Source organism: Lithobates pipiens, unplaced genomic scaffold (genome assembly GCF_037356315.1).
Source record: "Lithobates pipiens isolate NorthernLeopardFrog02 unplaced genomic scaffold, aLitPip1_a1.2 Scaffold_10, whole genome shotgun sequence".
Classification (NCBI taxonomy): Eukaryota; Metazoa; Chordata; class Amphibia; order Anura; family Ranidae; genus Lithobates; species Lithobates pipiens.
Genome location: NW_027507686.1, coordinates 2,390,764 through 2,411,583, shown reverse-complemented (window position 1 = coordinate 2,411,583; position 20,820 = coordinate 2,390,764). Strand labels below are relative to the sequence as shown.

Here is a 20,820-nt window from a genome sequence, read left to right as displayed (position 1 = left end):
GTTCCCTTTCAGCTGACAATTGCCATGATATGATGATGGTTATGTGGTCAGGCACAATGCATTGGCTCAGGGAGACAGCAGCAATTGAACGTATTTATACAACCCAACCCATCAACTTCCTCTTGAGAGACGATTACAGCTTTCCACCAAAACCCAACCATCAAATAACAGATATCCTCCTCCGGTGGGTAAACATCAATTTACCAGTTGTTCAAAATGTCCATTGTGCTCAAGGAGAATAGTCCCACCCTGACCCTTGTTTTATGTGGGCAGTACGTGGAATGGAATTTTATATCTACATATCAATCCTGAAGATTTGTAGACCAACCCAAGATTAAAGCCCCACCAAGGCCCTTACTAGGGCTAAATGTAGATAACGACATATGAAAACAAAGAACAGCGCGTGTGACTTCATGTCACCCTTTAATTCACTTAATTTGCTCCTCTCAGGCAATATATTAGATATGATTGGTCCTCCCATCCAATATACAATGTATAGTTGGTCTTCTCTGTAAGGATATTGGGTAGGATTGGTTCTCTTAGCTGATATATTGGGTATGATTAGTCCTCCAATGCTAAATATATAAGGGTGATTGGTCCTTTCATCTAATATATTAGGTAGGATTGGTCATCTCAGTCAATATATTAGTTATGATTCCTTCTATAAGACAATATACAATGTATAGCTGGACTTCTTTCCCAATATATTGGGTATGATTGGCCCTCTCAGCCAATATAATAGATATTATTGGCCCTCTCAGCCAATATATTAAGCATGGTTGGACCCATCAGTCAAAATATTAGGTAGGATTGGCCCTCTGAGCCAATATATTGGGTATGATTGGCCCTCTCAGCCAATATATAAGGTATAGTTGGTCCTTTCAGCCAATATATTGGGTATGATTGGTTCTCCCATCCAATATATTAGATATGATTGGTCCTATCAGCCAATATATTAGGCAGGTTTGGTCCTATCAGCCAATATATTAGGTAGTATTGGTCCTTTCAGACAATATATTAGGCAGGATAGGTCCTTTCAGCCAATATATTAGGCAGGATAGGTCCTTTCAGCCATTATATTAGGCAGGATAGGTCCTATCAGCAAATATATTAGGCAGGATTGGTCCTATCAGCCAATATATTAGGTAGGATTGGTCCTATCAGACAATATATTAGGTAGCATTGGTCCTTTCAGACAATATATTAGGCAGGATAGGTCCTATCAGCCAATATATTAGGTAGGATAGGTCCTATCAGCCAATATATTAGGCAGGATTGGTCCTATCAGCCAATATATTAGGCAGGATTGGTCCTATCAGCCAATATATTAGGCAGGATTGGTCCTATCAGCCAATATATTAGGCAGGATTGGTCCTATCAGCCAATATATTAGGCAGGATTGGTCCTATCAGCCAATAGATCAGGTATGATTGGTGCTCTTAGCCTACATTTAAGGCATACTGCATCTTCGAAGGGTTGACTTACTCTTAGAACCGTAATATGTGTAAAATAGGAGGAGCTAGGGCTTGTGGAACACATAGCTTCCCATTTTTGACCTTGAGCACACCATCCCTGTTGTACCTTCACATTGCCTAGTTCTGTTTTTCACACATTTGGCCAATACTGGCTGCCCATAGGGACACAGGGTGTTATGTTATTTTGCCCATGGACATCAGATGTCCATTGCCCATTTAGGTTGATTATGAAAGGATAAGGTAGCGGTGGCGTAACTGAATCCTACTCCTTACTTTTCAGGAGAACCCCCCCTTACCAGAGAAGAATAAGTATATTGCCCTTCCCAGTGATTTTTATCTTTTCTCCAAGATAAAACATGGAGTGTCTGGGAACCCTCACTTAAAACGAGTCAGCCCATTTATTCCACGGCTGAACCATGGTCTGATATTCCAATCACCAGCTGACCTCTAATGACAGCTTTAGTGGCACTTTCTGTGGGCCCATAAGTTGCATACAAACTTGGTTCCTCTATGGCCCTTGGAAACGAAAAGGTGATGTGATGTAGAACCTTCTCCCTGCCCCCACACGATGTGAAAATAGAGATATAACAAGAGCGAATATCGCCCAGCGAGCACAATGGATTGTTTTGAAAGCCTGTAGAAGGATAAGGGAACATAATACACCAGAGACGCTCCATGCAATGTTCCTGGTCCTTCAGCAAAGGGGGGTTTTTGCTTGAACCAGATGCTTGCACAGAGAGCACAACGACAAAGACTGAAGGTAAAATACTTACCTGAGCGTCTCTATGGAACAGACTTTATATCCACAGAGGGTTGCGTGGCGTGGAACTGCGTGGCGTGGAACTGCGTGGCGTCAGCCACCTGTGCAGTGTGCAGTGACGTCTTCTCACTGCCACCACCCAGAATCCTCTCTGCTAACGTCATATACTTTACCGTTTTCTGTGCATGTACAGTTAACAGATTTCCAGTTAAACCTGCCTGTTTCGTAGCGAGTAGAGCGACTCAGATGTGCACCTCTGTAGTATATGTTGGCGCTTCTGTGAGGTCTGCATGCTTCTCATATCTGTGTCCAGGGAAGAGACATCCCTAATAAAGTAACCTGTTCTCTCTCTACGAGTCTGTCTCCTTTATTGTGTCACTCTTCACTATAATGTCTTTTCTCAGAGAATAGGTGCAGGTATTCACCCCTTCCAAGTCAGCCCTTGTCTCCACCCCCTACCCACCTCCGAGCACTGTCCCTTGACTCCACCCCCTACCCACCTCCGAGCACTGTCCCTTGACTCCACCCCCTACCCACCTCCGAGCACTGTCCCTTGACTCCACCCCCTAACCACCTCCGAGCACCATCCCTTGTCTCCACCCCCTACCCATCTCCAAGCACCGTCCCCTGGCTCCACCCCTACCCACCTCCGAGCACTGTCCCTTGACTCCACCCCCTAACCACCTCCGAGCACCATCCCTTGGCTCCACTCTCTACCCACCTCTGATCACCGTCCCTTGTCTCCACCCCCTATCCACCTCCAAGCACCATCCCTTGTCTCCACCCCCTACCCATCTCCAAGCACCGTCCCCTGGCTCCACCCCTACCCACCTCCGAGCACTGTCCCTTGACTCCACCCCCTACCCACCTCCGAGCACCATCCCTTGTCTCCACCCCCTATCCACCTCTGAGCACCATCCCTTGTCTCCACCCCCTATCCACCTCCGAGCACCGTCCCTTGGCTCTACTCTCTACCCACCTCTGATCACCGTCCCTTGTCTCCACCCCCTACCCACCTCCAAGCACCGTCCCTTGGCTCCACTCCCTACCCACCTCCGAGCACTGTCCCTTGGCTCCACCCCCTACCCATCTCCGAGCACCGTCCCTTGTCTCCACCCCTACCCACCTCGGAGCACTGTCCCTTGTCTCCACCCCTACCCACCTCTGAGCCCTGTCCCTTGTCTTCACCCCTACCCACCTCCGAGCACCGTACCTTGGCTCCACTCCTACCCACCTACCAGTACCATCCTGTTTATAGAATAAGGAGGCAAGTATTTTTTACTACTAATGATAGAACCCTCCAGCAACAGCAGACCCCCTCCCAAGGAACAACAGATTCCTTCCAACAGTAGACCCCCTCAGCAACAATAGATCCCTTCCAGCAACTATATATCCCCCAACTACAATAGATACCCCCAGCAACAATACACCCCCACCAGCAAAAATATATCTCCCAGTAGTCAGCAACAATAGACTCCTCCCATCAACAATCAGCCCCTAAGGAACATAAAATGCCCCCAGGAATAATATATCCCTCCACCAGCAGCAAAAGACTCCCCAGCAAAAATAGATCCCCAAGAACAAAATACCACCCCCCCAGCATCAATAGATCTACCCCAGCAACAATAGACCCTCACTGGCAACAATAGACCTCCCAGTAGCCAGCATTAATAGACCCTCCAGCAGCAAGAAATAATAAACCCCTCTCTTAACAGTAGATCTCTCCCATAAACAATCAACCCCCCCGGCAACATAAAATCCCCCCAGCGATAATAGATCCCGCCACCAGCAGCAAATGGTCTTACCAGAACAAATAGATCAACAATTGACCCCCAGCAACATAAAATTCTCCCTAGCAACAATAGATCCCCCCACCAGCAGCAGCAAAAAAAAAAAACAACAGCAACAAGAGATCTCCCAGTAGCCAGCATCAATAGACCCGTCTCCCAACAGATCTCTTCTATCAACAATTAACCCCAAGCAACATAAAATCCCCCCTAGCAACAATAGATGCAAAAGAATTCACCAGCAAAATTAGATACCCAACGACAAAATACCCCCAGCAACAATAGATCCACCCCAGCAACAATAGACTCCCCCCCCAACATCAGTAGATCTCACAGCAGCCAGCAACAATAGACCCCACCCTGTCCCATCAACAATTGACCCCCAGCAACATAAAATTCCCCCTAGCAACAATAGATCCCTCACCAGCAGCAAAAGACCTCTACAGCAACAATAGATCCCCCAGCAAAAATACACCCCCACCAGAAATAATAGATCTCCCAGTAGCCAGCATAAATAGACTCCAGCAGCCAGCGACAAAGGACCCCTCCCTCAACAGTAGATCTCTCTCATCAACAATCAACCCCCTAGCAACATAAAATCCCTTTAGCAGCACTAGATCCCCCACCAGCAGCAAAAGACCTCCCCAGCAAAAATAGAACCTCCGAGAGACAATAGATCCCCCAGAATACCCTAGAACCCCTTGGCATTACATTCATTCTGTGCTGGAGGGGCAGGAACTGCATCCCCTCCCCCCTTTCCCACTGGAAAAAAAAGCCCAGATGTCTGATAATGGTTTGGTGAGACTCGGTATTATGGATTCTTTTCGGCAACCCCTGGATGTGATCCAAAGAAAACCTTTCATGAGACGTATTGAACTGATAAGTTTCTGCTCATCCAATGGATTCGGTAGAGCCGGAGCTTCGATTCAGTCCAATCCATCCCACACTTTATGTAGGCCAATTTCACAGGAGCTTCAGCTTGTATAAGAGCCGTGTGAACAGAAAGCTTTGTTGGAGCATTTAAAGTGAAATTCAGCTCCAGTTTGTAAATGTTGAACACAGATCCTAATGGGGAGAGCTGATTGCCACTTTAAACAAATTGCTAGCAGGCTTCAGCACTTCTTAAAGCTAGTTAAAAGCCTTCTGAACCCTGCTAGCAGCTTTTTTTTTTAAAGCGGAAACCAGCACTTCCCTTAGGATTAGTGTTTAACTTTAAGAAAGTGGAGCTGAATGGTACTTTAAAAGCTTCAACAAAGCTTTCTGTTCACCCCGCCCATGGAGGCCCTCCAAAAAAAAAAAGGCTGTTTGTTTCAAGTCAATGACTCAAAGGGGTCTCCTTGCCTCAGCATTCGCACAGCTGTCACATATAATGCATGTAATGTGTCTAATATGTATATTATCTGTGGTCGTCAGCTCCATCTAGTGGCCTTAATGTGGTATTTTGCTGAAATACCTCAATCAGGAATATATTGCAATATGGCCACTAGATGGAGCTGGTGATCATAGGAAATACACTTAAAGCGGAGTTCCGCCTAGGAAAAAAAAAAAAGTAAAAGTCAGCAGCTACAAATACTGTAGCTGCAGACTTTTAATATAGGGGCACTTACCTGCTGCCCACAGTTAAAATGGCTGCAGCCAGACTCAGCGGAGGGAGATTTCTGCAGCATATTTGGCAAGTACAGAATCACAGTATATATAAAATATGCAAAGTGGTTGGAGGGAAGCTTCAGAATGGCAAAGATGTTTTTATTACAAATTATGTGAGCAGACTGCAGGTTCCTCTTTAAATAAAAAAGTGCAAAACTTTAGTTTGGACTTTATGTTGACTTTCTAATCATCCATTGCAGATTTTTGTCTTATAATGTAAGCAGATATAGCCAGGCAACCAGCATTTTCCATAGGTGGTCAGTAATGGAAGCCTTTGTATTGCTGCCTGGACAGGTTCCCTTTAAATGGAAGGGCGATGGTCAGCAGATGTGATGAGCAGGATAATTAATGAAGCCTCGGAGTTCACACATCTGGACCTGGCATCTGGCACCGAGCGCGGTCGCGCTCTGACGTGCCGCCATATGTCTTCTGCGAGAACGCGTTTCGGATCCGCCGCTGTCAGCGAACTGGAAGGCTTCAGCACCATCCTCTCAGCCTCTGGTCAGCATGGTGGCATGAACATGTGGTCACGGCGGATGTCTTTGCCCGCGGCGAGACGAGCCCGCGAAGGGTGAATCAGTTGCGCGGTTTCAGCGGCTTCGCTTTCCATGCCAAGTTCCTGTCAGCGATTTCCTAAGGCTCAGCTTTCGCCATCGGAGATATCCTGTTATTATGGGCTGTAATGAAGCCTTCCAATCCCCCCTCCCCCCTCCTCCCTTCCCAGACATGCGGAGGGGGATCTCCTCCTCGGTGGTGGGGGAATTCATGGATCAGCGCTCTGTGTTTAGACACGGCGCACACAAGTACGCTCCACGCTGTCAGGAAACAACTCTCTGCAAGGCTTAGCATGGTGCAAGAAACCCGGGGGGGGGGGAGGTCTACTGACAGGGCGAGAGGGGCATCTACTGATAGGGTGAGAGGGGGGTCTACTGACAGGGCAAGAGGGGGGTCTACTGACGGGCCAAGAGGGGGTCTACTGACGGGGCAAGAGGGGGTCTACCGATGGGGCAAGAGGGGGTCCACTGGCGGGGTGAGAGGGGGGTCTACTGACAGGGTTAGAGGGGATCTACCGACAGGGTGAGGGGGGAGTCTACTGACGGGGCGAGAGGGGGGTCTACTGACGGGGTGAGAGGGGGTCTACTGATGGGGCGAGAGGGGGGGGTCTACTGACAGGGTAAGAGGGAATCTACCAACAGGGCAAGAGGGGGGTCTACTGATGGGGCGAGAGGGGGGTCTACTGACGGGGCGAGAGGGGGGTCTACTGACAGGGTAAGAGGGGATCTACCGACAGGGCGAGAGGGGGGTCTACTGACGGGGCGAGAGGGGGGTCTACTGACGGGGCGAGAGGGGGGCCTACTGATGGGGCGAGAGGGGGTCTACTGACAGGGCGAGAAGGGGGGTCTACTGATGGGGTGAGGGGGGGTCTACTGACAGGGCGAGAAGGGGGGGTCTACTGACGGGGCGAGAGGGGGGTCTACTGACAGGGCGAGAGGGGGGTCTACTGATGGGGTGAGAGGGGGTCTACTGACGGGGCGAGAGGGGGTCTACTGACAGGGCGAGAGGGGGGTCTACTCACAGTGTGAGGGGGGTCTACTGATGGGGCGAGAGGGGGTCTACTGACAGAGCGAGAGGGGGGTCTACTCACGGTGTGAGGGGGGTCTACTGATGGGGTGAGAGGGGGTCTACTGACGGGGTGAGAGGGGGGTCTACTCACAGTGCGAGGGGGGTCTACTGACAGGGCGAGAGGGGGGTCTACTGAAAGGGCAAGAGGGGGGTCTACTGCCAGGGCGAGAAGGGGGTCTACTGACAGGGCGAGGGGGGTCTACTGACAGGGTGAGAGGGGGGGTCTACTGACAGGGTGAGAGGGGGCCTACTGACAGGGCAAGGGGGGGTCTACTGACAGGGCGAGAGGTGGGGTCTACTTACAGGGGAAGGGGAGGGGTCTACTGACAGGGCGAGAGGGGGGTCTAATGAACAGGGCGACAGGGGGGGTCTACTGACAGGGCGGGAGGGGGGGGGGGGTAATTTTAGAATGACCTGAATTTGGTGCCAGAACCAGAAGGGGGGTCTACTGACGGGGTGAGAGGGGGGTCTACTGACAGGGCGAGAGGGGGGTCTACTGGTGGGGTGAGAGGGGGTCTACTGACGGGGCGAGAGGGGGTCTACTGACAGGGCGAGAGGGGGGTCTACTCACAGTGTGAGGGGAGTCTACTGATGGGGCGAGAGGGGGTCTACTGAAAGGGCAAGAGGGGGGTCTACTGACGGGGTGAGAGGGGGTCTACTGACAGGGCGAGAGGGGGGTCTACTCACAGTGCGAGGGGGGTCTACTGACAGGGCGAGAGGGGGGTCTACTGAAAGGGCAAGAGGGGGGTCTACTGCCAGGGCGAGAAGGGGGTCTACTGACAGGGCGAGGGGGGTCTACTGACAGGGTGAGAGGGGGGTCTACTGACAGGGTGAGAGGGGGTCTACTGACAGGGCAAGGGGGGGTCTACTGACAGGGCGAGAGGGGGGGTCTACTTACAGGTTAAGGGGAGGGGTCTACTGACAGGGCGAGAGGGGGGTCTACTCACAGTATGAGGGGGGTCTACTGATGGGGCGAGAGGGGGTCTACTGACAGGGCGAGAGGGGGGTCTACTCACGGTGTGAGGGGGGTCTACTGATGGGGTGAGAGGGGGTCTACTGACGGGGTGAGAGGGGGTCTACTGAGGGGGTGAGAGGGGGGTCTACTCACAGTGCGAGGGGGGTCTACTGACAGGGCGAGAGGGGGGTCTACTGAAAGGGCAAGAGGGGGGTCTACTGCCAGGGCGAGAAGGGGGTCTACTGACAGGGCGAGGGGGGTCTACTGACAGGGTGAGAGGGGGGTCTACTGACAGGGTGAGAGGGGGGTCTACTGACAGGGCGAGAGGGGGGTCTACTGAAAGGGCAAGAGGGGGGTCTACTGCCAGGGCGAGAAGGGGGTCTACTGACAGGGCGAGAGGGGGTCTACTGACAGGGTGAGAGGGGGGTCTACTGACAGGGCAAGGGGGGGTCTACTGACAGGGTGAGAGGGGGGGTCTACTTACAGGGGAAGGGGAGGGGTCTACTGACAGGGCAAGGGGGGGTCTAATGAACAGGGCAACAGGGGGGGTCTACTGACAGGGCGGGAGGGGGGGGGGGGTAATTTTAGAATGACCTGAATTTGGTGCCAGAACCAGAAGTGTCACAGGTGCTTCATGAATTCGGTGCAATGCATCAACAAAAGGGATTCATTCATTCAGCCGCTTTATTAAATCACACCCAAAGCCTTCATTTTCAATTTAAATGACAATTCCCCCCCTCCCCCGCCCCACACCTGAGAGGTATCTGCATCCTCAGTCTTCCCATCAGTCATATCAGGGTCTCTGGAGACACCATTGAGCCGGTATTTTATTTTTCCCTTTTATACAAAAGCCGGGGTGATACTGGTATGAGCAGATTAGATTTTTATTAGTGTGTTGTACGCTCCCCCGCCGCCGTCCTCCAAACAACCCGGAGAACCTGAGATTTCATTTAGATCTCCGTGTTCAAACAATGACTGATCCCGCTGAGCGGGGCCGCGCCGACCAACTCCCGGATTAACTGACTGGCTACTGGAAACAGCGCCAAACGCCGGATCTAGCCGGAGGCTCAGCGCCCGTCTGTCACCGCTCACACAAGATGAGAGATACAGGACAGAGTGACAGGCCGCGAGAGGGACGGCGAGAGGGACGGCAGAGCGCCATGAAAGGCGAAGTCAGGGGATAACGAGTAGCAGAAGATACACCATAAGTGAAACATAGAAGAGTGACGGCAGCAAAAAACTACTTTTTTTTTCTTTTAAAGCCCAACTCCAGGCAAAAAAAAACGTTTTCTCTTGCAGTAGGGCTGGAGAATGGAGATATACTTACCTGATCTTCCATGGATATAGCGAGTTTGGGGTGGAGGAACTTGACTGACCACAACCCCGATGGATTCACCTTCAGGATGAATTAGAGCAACGTCATCCAACATCAGTCCCTGACCTCACAAACGCTCTTCTGGAAGAATGGTCAAACCTTCCCATAGACACCCTTCTAAACCTTGTGGACGGCCTTCCCAGAAAGAGGTGAAGCTGTCATAGCTATAAAGGGCCAACTCAATACTGAACCCTCCGGACTAATGCCGCGTACACACGATCGGACTTTCCGACAACAAAACTGTGGAATTTTGTTTCGAAGGTTGTTGGCTCCAACTGGTCTTACATACACACAGTCACACAAATGTTGGCCAACAATTCCGAACGTTCAATAGTCTTGCGCGACCCTTTGGGCTCCTGCTAATGTTGTGTTTGGCGAGCGTTAATTCCGAGCATGCGCTGGACTTTTGTCCGACGCACTTATGTACACACGATCGGACTTTCCGACAACAAAACTGTGGAATTTTGTTCAAAGGTTGTTGGCTGCAAGTGGTCTTGCATACACACGCTCACACAAATGTTGGCCAACAATTCCGAAAATTCAATAGTCTTGCGCCACCCTTTGGGCTCCTTCTGCTAATGTTGTGTTTGGCGAGCGTTGATTCCGAGCATGCGTGGACTTTTGTCCGACGCACTTATGTACACACGATTGGAAAGTCCGACAACAAAAATCTGTTGGGGGAAAATTTGAGAACCTGCTAGCCAACATTTGTTGGCGGAAAGTCCGACAACAAATGTCCGATGGAGCGCACACACGGTCGGACTTTTCGCCAACAAGCTCACATCCAACATTTGTTGTCAGAAAATCCGATCGTGTGTATGCAGCATAATGCCGCGTACACACGTTCGGACTTTCCGCCAACAAAACCGTGGATTTTTCTTTGAAGGGTGTTGGCTCAAACTTGTCCTGCATACACACGGTCACACAAATGTTGGCCAACAATTCCTAACGTGGGAAGGTGGTGACGTACAAGACGTAACGACGAGCCGAGAAAAAGTACGTTCAATAGCCAGTGCGGCTCCTTCTGCTTGATATCCAGCATGCGTGAACTTTTGTGCGATGGACTTGTCTACACTACACGGACTTTTCCGACAACAAAGTTGTGTTGGCGGAAAATTTGAGAACCTGCTATCAAAAATTTGTTGGCGGGAAGCCCCGACAGCAAATGTTCGATGGAGCATACGCATGGTTGGACTTTTCGGCAACAAGCTCACATCCAACATTTGTTGTCGGAAAAATCCAACTGTGTGTACGCGGCATAAGACTGGGATAGAATTAAAGTTCATGTGCATGTAAAGGCAGGCGTCCCAATACTTTTGACAATATAGTATATCTGTATATAGGAAGTTGTCCCTCAAGTTTTGCTGAAGTCAAGTGGGCATCCCATAACCTCTCATCCCCATCCAAGTTGTTAACCCTCTAATAAAACACCAAACCCCCCCCCCCCCGCAAAGCTACAGCCTGTTCTCTGTGTGCCTGTGAATATTTGGGGTGCCGGCTGTGCAGGAGTGGAGTGGGGGGGGGTCCCTGTTCATCTGCAGCTCCTACATTGGATGTGCTACATATACATTCGTTTTTTTTGTAATTCTTTCCTTTAGAATTACTTTGAAATGTTGAGTGGAAATGAAATGTAATAGATCCGTGTATCTTCAACCTAATTAATGTGACCCCATACAGTATGCAAGCTTTGGATGATCATACGCTTTAGCTCGGAGTGAAGTCTAACCTTTATTGTGCCATTTTAGAGAGATGAACATGAACACAGATCTTTGTCTTTTAAAATGACAAATTCCAAGTTAAGTATTACTCTTCTTTTCTTATTGGAAATTCTTTTGCTGTGCTCATTGCCCTGTCTGAGAACCCTAGTCAGGACTGCTGTCAGGAATCACAGGGGCCCCATACAGCCTACCTGACAGGCCCCCCCCCCCCCAGCCAAGAGTGATTGAGGACATAGATTTATCAGTCCCTTACTTTTCAGCCTCAGCAGCACAGATTAATGAATAGGAAACACACTGAGGCTGCGTACACACGCGGGGACTGTTCGCCCAACTTTGTCCGTCAAACAGTTTCGGCAAACAGTCCGCTCAAAATTAGCATGGACGGACATGGCCACACACGACGAACAAACAGTTTGCTGAAACCGTGCGCGATGACGTGAACGGCACGTACGACGGGACGAAAAATACGACGTCCTATACACTGCATTATAACTTTCGGCGTGTAAAGCCTTTCTGAGCATGCGCGGAACTTAGTTTGTCGAACAAGCCTACACACGAGGGAACTGTTCGCTGAAACAAGGTTTCAGCGGACAGTTTTTCGGAAATTCCGAAAAACCTTGTTCAGCGGACTGTTCGCTGAAACTGTCCGCTGAAAGCCCACACACGAGCGGACTGTCCGCCGAAACACTGTTCAGCGGACAAAGTTGGGCGAACAGTCCCCGCGTGTGTACGCGGCCTGAGGCTTCCTGCTCATTCACAAACTGAAGAATGGCAAACACAGTTTACTATGCTTCAGTGATGAGTGGACACAGGAGTGATTGGCACTGGTCACTCACTGTATGCATTCTGATGTTGGATGACAAGACCTGGCTTGCAGTCTCTAATTCACCCCAAAGGTGTTCTGTCGGGTTGAGGTCAGGCCAGTCAAGTTCCTCCACCCCAAACTCGCTCATCCATGTCTTTACGGACCTTGCTTTGAGCAGAATAGAGCAGAACGTGAGCTATCACTCGGATGGGGACAGAGACAGCAACTAAAGCCCAGGTATTTGGTGGAGTAGGCAGATGATAGGATATCTATTAGGTTTGTATTGCTCTCTGGGTCCTCCTGTTCTGGTGACACTTGCCCCCCTCATTTCTAGTCTTTGTGTCAACGGGTCAGAAAGTGAAGGGAAACCTCCCTAATCAATGCAAATCTCAGCAAACCTTCTGATATGCTTTGCATTCTATCACAAAGTAAAACAAGTTTTAGCTGTAGTTGGGCTTTCAATACTCCTTGGCCAAAATCATAGATAGAGGATTCTCCAGTAGTGGTTGTCCACCTGATACAGAGGGCCTCAACTACATCACCAGAACACTCATTGAAACGCAATGCTACGGAAAGATGATAGAAACTGCAGACATGCTCCAAGCCAACAGATGGAGTACGTGTAACTGAGGTGCTAGGTTCGACTTATCGATGGTTCATGAATGGAGATCAAACAACATTGATATACAATGTATCAAATACATTGGATGCTCCATTAGTGTCAATTCCATTTTTTTAGCCCTGTAGAAGGGGGATACCCTTGAACCCCCAAAATGCATTGGCTTTTTTATATTGTCTATGTCACAGTTAGGGGTCAGGCTCAGAGACCAGTAGCTATACCAGTAGAGAGGCTCCAACCGGCCTGCAGGATAAGTACACAAGCAGGTCGCCCGAGGAGTGGAGTCTAAGCACTGACCGGTTCTCGCCAAAGCTCCTAAAGGTGAAAATTAATTTTTCTGTGTGTTAGTACCAGGTCGCTGTCCTCAAGATCACCCCACCAGGAGGTGAGCAAGCCGGGGACCAGTAGCAGATATAGCAAGTGGCGATCAAGCAGAAGCGTAGTCAGCAAACAAGCCAAAGGTCAGCAACAAATGGTTGCAGGTAGGGATCAAGCAGCATAGTAGCCAGTAAACAAGCCAAAGGTCAGTAACAAATGGTTGCAGGTTAGGATCAAGCAGAAGTGTAGCCAGTAAACAAGCCAAAGGTCAGTAACAAGTGATTGCAGGGTGGGATCAAGCAGAAGCATAGTCAAAGAACAAGCTAAAAGTCGGTAACGAAGGGTAATGAAGATAAGGACAGCTGCATGTACACAAAAGGGTAAGATAGCGGCCGGAGAGAGCACAGTCATCTGGCAAACAGGAAGTGCATAGACATGGCTTAAATCAGGAAGTTGAAGGGAGAAGCAAAGAGTTCAAGGTTCACCAGAAACAAAAGGCATGGCAAGAAAGATAAAAGGATTAGACATGGAGCCATCATCTCCGGGGGCTCAGAAAGAGGAGCCACTGCCAGATATAGCAGAGGTTGTGGGTTCAGATACCGGTCCTGACAGTTTTGCTGAATGAACACCCATATTAAAAGTTTTAGAAGCCTCAGCTGATTGGTCTGGCACTGTTTTTGGACTTTGGTCAGATACTATGGGCATGCTATAAGAGTTGTTGAAGAACGGGGACATGCCTTCAGGAGAGAGTCATAGACTGGAGACACTTTACATGGGACTATAGGGATCACTTCCAATGCAGCCCCAGTACAAATGAATGCTTCCAGTTTTGTTTTACCTTCAGCTCCCCCAAAATGACTTGTGCCATGTTTGAAATGGCACAAAAAGTAAGATATTTAGAAAACAAACAAACACACACCAGACAGTTAAAAGAATGTTGTTTTTTTACTTTCACTGGCTTGAGTAAGCACCAAAACACGGGATATGGTCTTCTGAGGCCCAAGGATCACAATGTAAGTGATCAGAGGCCACACGTTGGGCACCAGAAACCTACAACATACGATAGAGAGCAACATCTTTCAGAATGAGCTTCTACTTGGGGAAGTTAAGGGAATGGTAAAAACAAAGTCTCTAGTACCATTCTACAACATCGTACACTTTCGACTGTCCTTAACCTATGGTGTTCTCCACCTGGATATGCCAACATCACCACTCCTGGAGGAACACCAGGCAGTGAGGAAGGCTTCTACAGGATATCTTCTCTTCTTCTGAACATCTAAAAGTTTCCATAATTCCTTGTCAATTTTAGCCAACAAAAGAGGACAGTAACCATAACGTGCAGATAGTTCTCGGGCGGTGGTAGGTTCCTGAGGTCCATAAAGTCATTAACAATAAGTAGTTTGCTATGAATCAGATATATTGTATGAGGTCTACTGACGCAGTCCTGACTCGGCTGGTAGAGTCCCTTTTCTAAGCCGATCCTCTACTGTAAAAGAGCCTATTTAACAAAAAAAACGATGGCGTTATAGCCAGGATAAATGTGGGTTTTGGGGTTCTTTTTCCATTCTTTCTTCCAGGAACAAGAGTTGCTGGACCTTATAACAATGATGAGGATACAGCTTCATCACTTGAGGTTCGCAGAGAGTCGGCTCTTCCAGGTCTATCGTCTCCAGGTCCTGCTGGTTATAGACTTGCTTCAGGTAGTTGTACACCTCCCAGAACCCATCTTCTCCCAGGAGCCGGATACAGCTTCTGTATACAGAGAGAGGAAAAATATGCAATGCTTTTAATACACAGTTAAGTGATAAGCGCTGGAGGGTCAAGAACTCAATTTGATTTTAAGAGGAGGAGGCAGGATTGGGTGTTTGCAATAAGCGAAATCTCCACTTATAGTGCAGTCTTTTCTCTTAGGGGCAGCTGTGTGTGCTGCTTTTTAGCTGTATTCGCTCCCTGTCAGAGCAGAAACGTCAGCCCTGCTGAAGGTTGCATGGACCCCACAAGCCTGAACTATCCTCTGTCTGAGGTTATACCTGAGAAAATGCGGGAGGGGGATAACCAGCCTTTTCTCTTAGGGACAGCTGTGTGTGCTGCTTTTTAGCTGTATTCGCTCCCTGTCAGAGCAGAAACGTCAGCCCCGCTGAAGGTTGCATGGACCCCACAAGCCTGAACTATCCTCTGTCTGAGCTTATACCTGAGAAAATGCGGGAGGGGGATAACCAGCCTTTTCTCTTAGGGACAGCTGTGTGTGCTGCTTTTTAGCTGTATTCGCTCCCTGTCAGAGCAGAAACGTCAGCCCTGCTGAAGGTTGCATGGACCCCACAAGCCTGAACTATCCTCTGTCTGAGCTTATACCTGAGAAAATGCGGAGGGGGGATAACCAGCCTTTTCTCTTAGGGACAGCTGTGTGTGCTGCTTTTTAGCTGTATTTGCTCCCTGTCAGAGCAGAAACGTCAGCCCTGTTGGAGGTTGCATGGACCCCACAAGCCTGAACTATCCTCTGTCTGAGCTTATACCTGAGAAGCTGCGGGAGGGGAATAACCACTTGACCTCTGGAAAACATTTACCCCCCTTCATGACCAGGCCATTTTTTGCTATACGGCACTGGGTTAATTTAACTGACAATTGCGCCATCATGCAACGCTGCATTCAAATAAATTCTTTGTCCTTTTTTTCCCCATAGATAGAGCTTTCTTTTGGTGGTATTTGATCACTTCTGTTTTTTTTTTTATTTTGCTATAAGCAAAAAAAGACCAACACTTAAAAATATATATATTATTTTTTACTTTCTTCTATGAAGCCTTTCCAATAAAAAAAATTAAAAAATAGAATTTCTTCAAATACATTTAAGCCAATATGTTTTCTGCTATATATTTTTGTTAAAAAAAAAAAAACCTCAATAAGCGTATATTGATTAGATTGCGCAAAAGTGATAGCAATGTATAAACGCAAAAAGTGTGTAAATACCGGGCTAAAACGCTAAATAAAACGACAAAAGCAGCTGCTAGAGGTACGATACATACAATGAAAAATAGAAAAAAATGATAGCGTTTACAAAAAATGGGATATATACTGAAATGTTTTTTTTTTTTATACTATGGCGGTGATCAGCGACTTATAGTGGGACTGCAATATTGTGGCAGAAATCTGATACTTTGTGGGAAGCAGTGACACTAATACAATGATCAGCGCTAAAAGTATACACTGTCACTGTACTAATGACACTCGCTGGGAAGGGGTAAAACATCTAGGGTGATCAAAGGGTCAATGTGTGCCTGGCCGCGGTTTGTGTTTACTATGTGAGATGCTTTTACTAAGGAACAGAGATGGATTTTCTTCCCTGCTTTGTGTACTGTATTTACTAAGGGATTTGTTTTGCAGGGAAACAAAATCCAGAACATCCCTGCTGAAAGAGCTCTGTATTGTTCACATAGGCTGAGCTCTGTGTATCTCCTCGCTGATCGGCGGGTGCCGGCGGACATCCATTGGCCGGCACCCGCTGATCGGCTTGTGCTGCGTCCAATCACAGCACAGCTGGTGCACCCCCTAACCAGAAGTCCTCCAGCACCGGAGAGCCGCTCTGCCACCCTACGCCTACATGAGGCAGTCAGCAAGCCTTTACCACTCACAGAACCACACATGCACCACGTAGGTGCGAATGGTGCCTCCTCGCCGATCAGCAGGCGCCGGCGGACATCCATTGGCCGGCACCCGCTGATCGGCTTGTGCTGTGTCCAATCACAGCACAGCTGGTGCCCCGGTGGGTGGGAACCTCTCTTGTCCTGGGCCAATGTCATTTGACTTCGCCCAGTCTCATCGTGGGGGAGCGCAGCGCGGCGATCGTGGGCGCACCGTGTCTCCGGGAACCGGCGTGACCCCAATCTCGGTAAAGAGCCGATGACGCCGCTCTTTACCCATGTGATCGGCTGTGTCCAATCACTGCTGATGACATGTAAACAAGGAAGTGACGGTATTTATCTCTCCTCGCCTCACACTGACAGAGTGTGAGGAGAGGAGAGCCGATCAGCGCCATCTCCTCACAGGTAGACCTGTACACATAATCGGGGCACTGATTATCAGTGCCCTGAGTGCAGACCCACCAATGCCCATCAGTGACACCAATCTGTGCCTATCAGTGATGCCAATTTGTGCCTATCAGTGATGCAAGTCAGTGCTGTCTTTCCGTGTCCATCAGTGCCCGCTCATCAGTTGCCATCAGTGGCACCTATCATTGCCCACAAGTGCCGCCTATCAGTGACACCTATTAGTGTCCAACAGTGCCACCTATCAGTGCCCATCAGTGCCCGCTTAGCAGTGCCGCCTATCCATGCCACCTATCATTGCCCACAAGTGACGCCTATCAGTGACACCTATTAGTGCCCAACAGTGCCATCTATCAGTGCCCATCAGTGCCCGCTTATCAGTGTCACTTATCTGTGCCACCTACCATTGCCCACAAGTGCCGCCTATCAGTGACACCTATTAGTGCCCAACAGCGCCACCTATCAGTGCACATCAATGCCTGCTTATCAGTGCCCCCTATCCGTGCCACAAGTGCTGCCTATCAGTGACACCTATTAGTGCCCAATAGCGCCACCTATCAGTGCCCATCAGTGCCTGCTTATCAGTGCTGCCTATCCGTGCCACAAGTGCTGCCTATCCGTGACACCTATTAGTGCCCAATAGCACCACCTATCAGTGCCCATAAGTGCCGCCTATCCGTGCCACAAGTGCTGCCTATTAGTGACACCTATTAGTGCCCAATAGCACCACCTATCAGTGCCCATCAGTGTCTGCTTATCAGTGCTGCCTATCCGTGCCACCTACCATTGCCCACAAGTGCTCAATAGTGCCACCTATTAGTGCCCAATAGTGTCACCTGTCATTGCTCATCAGTGCTGCATATTAGTGCCTCCTAATCAGTGCCCTTTAGTGCTGCCTTATCAGTGCCCATCAGTGCAGCCTATCAGTGCCCATCAGTGCAGCCTATCAGTGCCCATCAGTGAAGGAGAAAAATTACTTATTTACAAAGGAAAACGTTTTTTTTTGTTCACAATTTCCGGTCTCTTTGTTTTTTTAGCAAAAAATTTAAAACCCGGCGGTGATATTAAATACCACCAAAATAAATCTCTATTTGTGGGAAAAAAAATGATTAAAAAAAATCCAGCGTACCGGGCGCAGCGTTGCATGACCGCGCAATTGTCATTCAAAGTGTGAGAGCGCTGAAAGCTGAGAATTGGCCTCGGGGCAGGAAAGGGGTGAAAGTGCCCGGTAGGCAAGGGGTTAAAGTCCGACTTTGCTGGGTACGATTCCATCTACAGGAGGTTGTATATAGAATTGCATTGCGTTGTGTATGGTCAGCTTTATATCACGTTAGGAGTACAGAAAACACGTCTGCAGTTCACATCGGACTTTATATCCTTTTAATATAAAAATCTTCCCGTTTCTTGTGCTTTTATCACTCTCCGGGGCTCATTTATACTTCCAAATTGTATAAAAAAATCTCACGGTTGGAAAGGTCGGTCTTGGGCCCCGTGCCGGTGATTGCTTGTTATCTGATCTCCTCGGTCGCACGGCGCGGTTTTAATGGCGCCGTATGTCTTCTATGAACGCGGTATTTTGATGCGTTTGAGGAAAAGCACATCCCGCTGCGCGCAGGATTCACACGTCCGCTACCTGCCAAATGAAGACAGATTCCCCCCCCCGCTATACAGATAGAAATAAAGTCGCTATATTTGTCTTTATGTTGCTCCCCAGGGAGGCGCCCGGACCCGGACCTTCCCCTGACCCGGACTTTCCCCTGACCCGGCGCTCACGCTCTGCGCTATTTTCAAGCTGACCTCAAAAACTGATACAGATGTAAGTGGGCGTCACTCGATTATTTCTATTCAATAAAGTGCCTGGCGGTGCTGAAAGGAAAATATTCCTATTTTATTATTCTTGTTTTGGACCATAAAATCAAAGCGCCAGAAAACAAATAAATACACGGCGGAAAGACCATGGAGCACAAAAGTAAGTACACCCCTCAGTGACATTTGTGTAAATCTTTTCTTCTCTCTTTTCATGTGACAACACTGAAGAAATGACACTTGTCTACAATGTAAAGTAGTGAGTGTACAGCTTGTATAACAGTGTAAATTTCCTGTCCCCCTCAAAATAACTCAACACACAGCCATTAATGTCTAAACCGCTGGCAACAAAAGTCAGTACACCCCTAATGCCGGCCATACACGGTTCGAATTTCGAAAGAATTTTCTTTCGAAAATCGTATCTAAGAATTTTCGTATGAATTTCGCACCATTAGTGGGCTGCAGCAACAGCCGATTTTCGTGCGGAAATAAAATTTGAGGAATCGGACATGTTGGAAATTTTTAGAAAAACAAACGATTTTCTAATCAATGATGGGAGAATCGTGCGAGAAACGTAATAAGAAAAGAAAATTTACGGAGAGAAAAGAAGATTCCCAGCCAAGAAAATTCTTTTCTGTAGCAACATGAGGTGAAATTGAAGGCTTGGTCGGCCGAATTTCGAAAATCAATGGTGGCGCCATCCGATCACAAAAAAAAACGAATTTTCTGATTTTGAAAAGAAAATTTGTTTGAAATTCGACAGTGTATGGCCTGCATAAGTGAAAATTTTCCCTCCCCTGTTGTCATGTGACTCGTTAGTGTTACAAGGTCTCAGGTGTGAATGGGGAGCAGGTGTGTTAAATTTGGTGTTATCGCTCTCACTCTCTCATACTGGTCACTGGAAGTACAACATGGCACCTCATGGCAAAGAACTCTCTAAGCCCTTGTACACACGGTCGGACATTCCGACGGAAAATGTCTGATTGGACCGTGTTGTCAGATAATCCGACCGTGTGTGGTCTCCATCGGACTGTTTCCGTCGGAATATCCGACGGACCAAGTTTTCCAGCTTGGCTATAAAATTTTCCCACAACATGATCCGATCGGACTTTGTGTAGAGAATTCCGATCGGACCAAGTGCCACGCATGCTCAGATCAAATTCCTACATCAAAGCTATTGGCTACTAGCCTGAACGTAGTCCCGTCGTAACGAAATAACGTCATCGCGTTCTGAACGATCGGATTTAGCGACAACTTTGTCCGACCGTGTGTATGCAGCAGTTTTGCACAAAATCCGACAGATTTGGTTGTGGGAATGTCCGACCGTGTTTACAAGGGCTGAGGATCTGAAGATAATATTTGTTGCTCTACAAAAAGATGGCCTAGGCTATAAGAAGATTGCCAAGACCCTGAAACTGATCTGCAGCACGGTGGCCAAGACCATACAGCGGTATAACAGGACAGGTTCCCCTCAGAACAGGCCTCGCCATGGTCCACCAAAGAAGTTGAGGTCACGTGCTCAGCATCATATCCAGAGGTTGTCTTTGGGAAATAGACGTATGAGTGCTGCCAGCATTGCTGCAGAGGTTGTGGGGTGGGGGGGTCAGCCTGTCAGCGCTCAGACCATACGCCGCACACTGCATCAAATTGGTCTGCATGGCTGTCATCCCAGAAGGAAGCCTCTTCTAAAGATGATGCACAAGAAAGACCACAAACAGGTTGCTGAAGACAAGCAGACTAAGGAGATGGATTACTGGAACCATGTCCTGTGGTCTGATGAGACCAAGATAAAGGTATTTGGTGTTAGATGGTGACAAGCGTGTGTGGGGGCAACCAGGTGAGGAGGACAAAGACAAGTGTGTCTTGTCTACAGTCAGGCATGGTGGTGGGGG

The 20,820-nt window shown here is 48.6% G+C and overlaps 1 protein-coding gene across 1 annotated transcript in view; it reads right to left on the bottom strand.

Moving 5' to 3' along the window:
• Positions 1 to 14,008: 14,008 nt before the first annotated feature.
• LOC143926997 (serine/threonine-protein kinase Nek11-like) overlaps positions 14,009 to 20,820 on the bottom strand; it is a 351,940-nt gene continuing 345,128 nt past the window's right edge. The window contains exon 16 of the mRNA XM_077451004.1: positions 14,009 to 14,834. Within this exon, the coding sequence (XP_077307130.1) occupies positions 14,606 to 14,834 (229 nt within the window). The 3' untranslated portion in view covers positions 14,009 to 14,605. The remainder of the gene's footprint in view (positions 14,835 to 20,820) is intronic.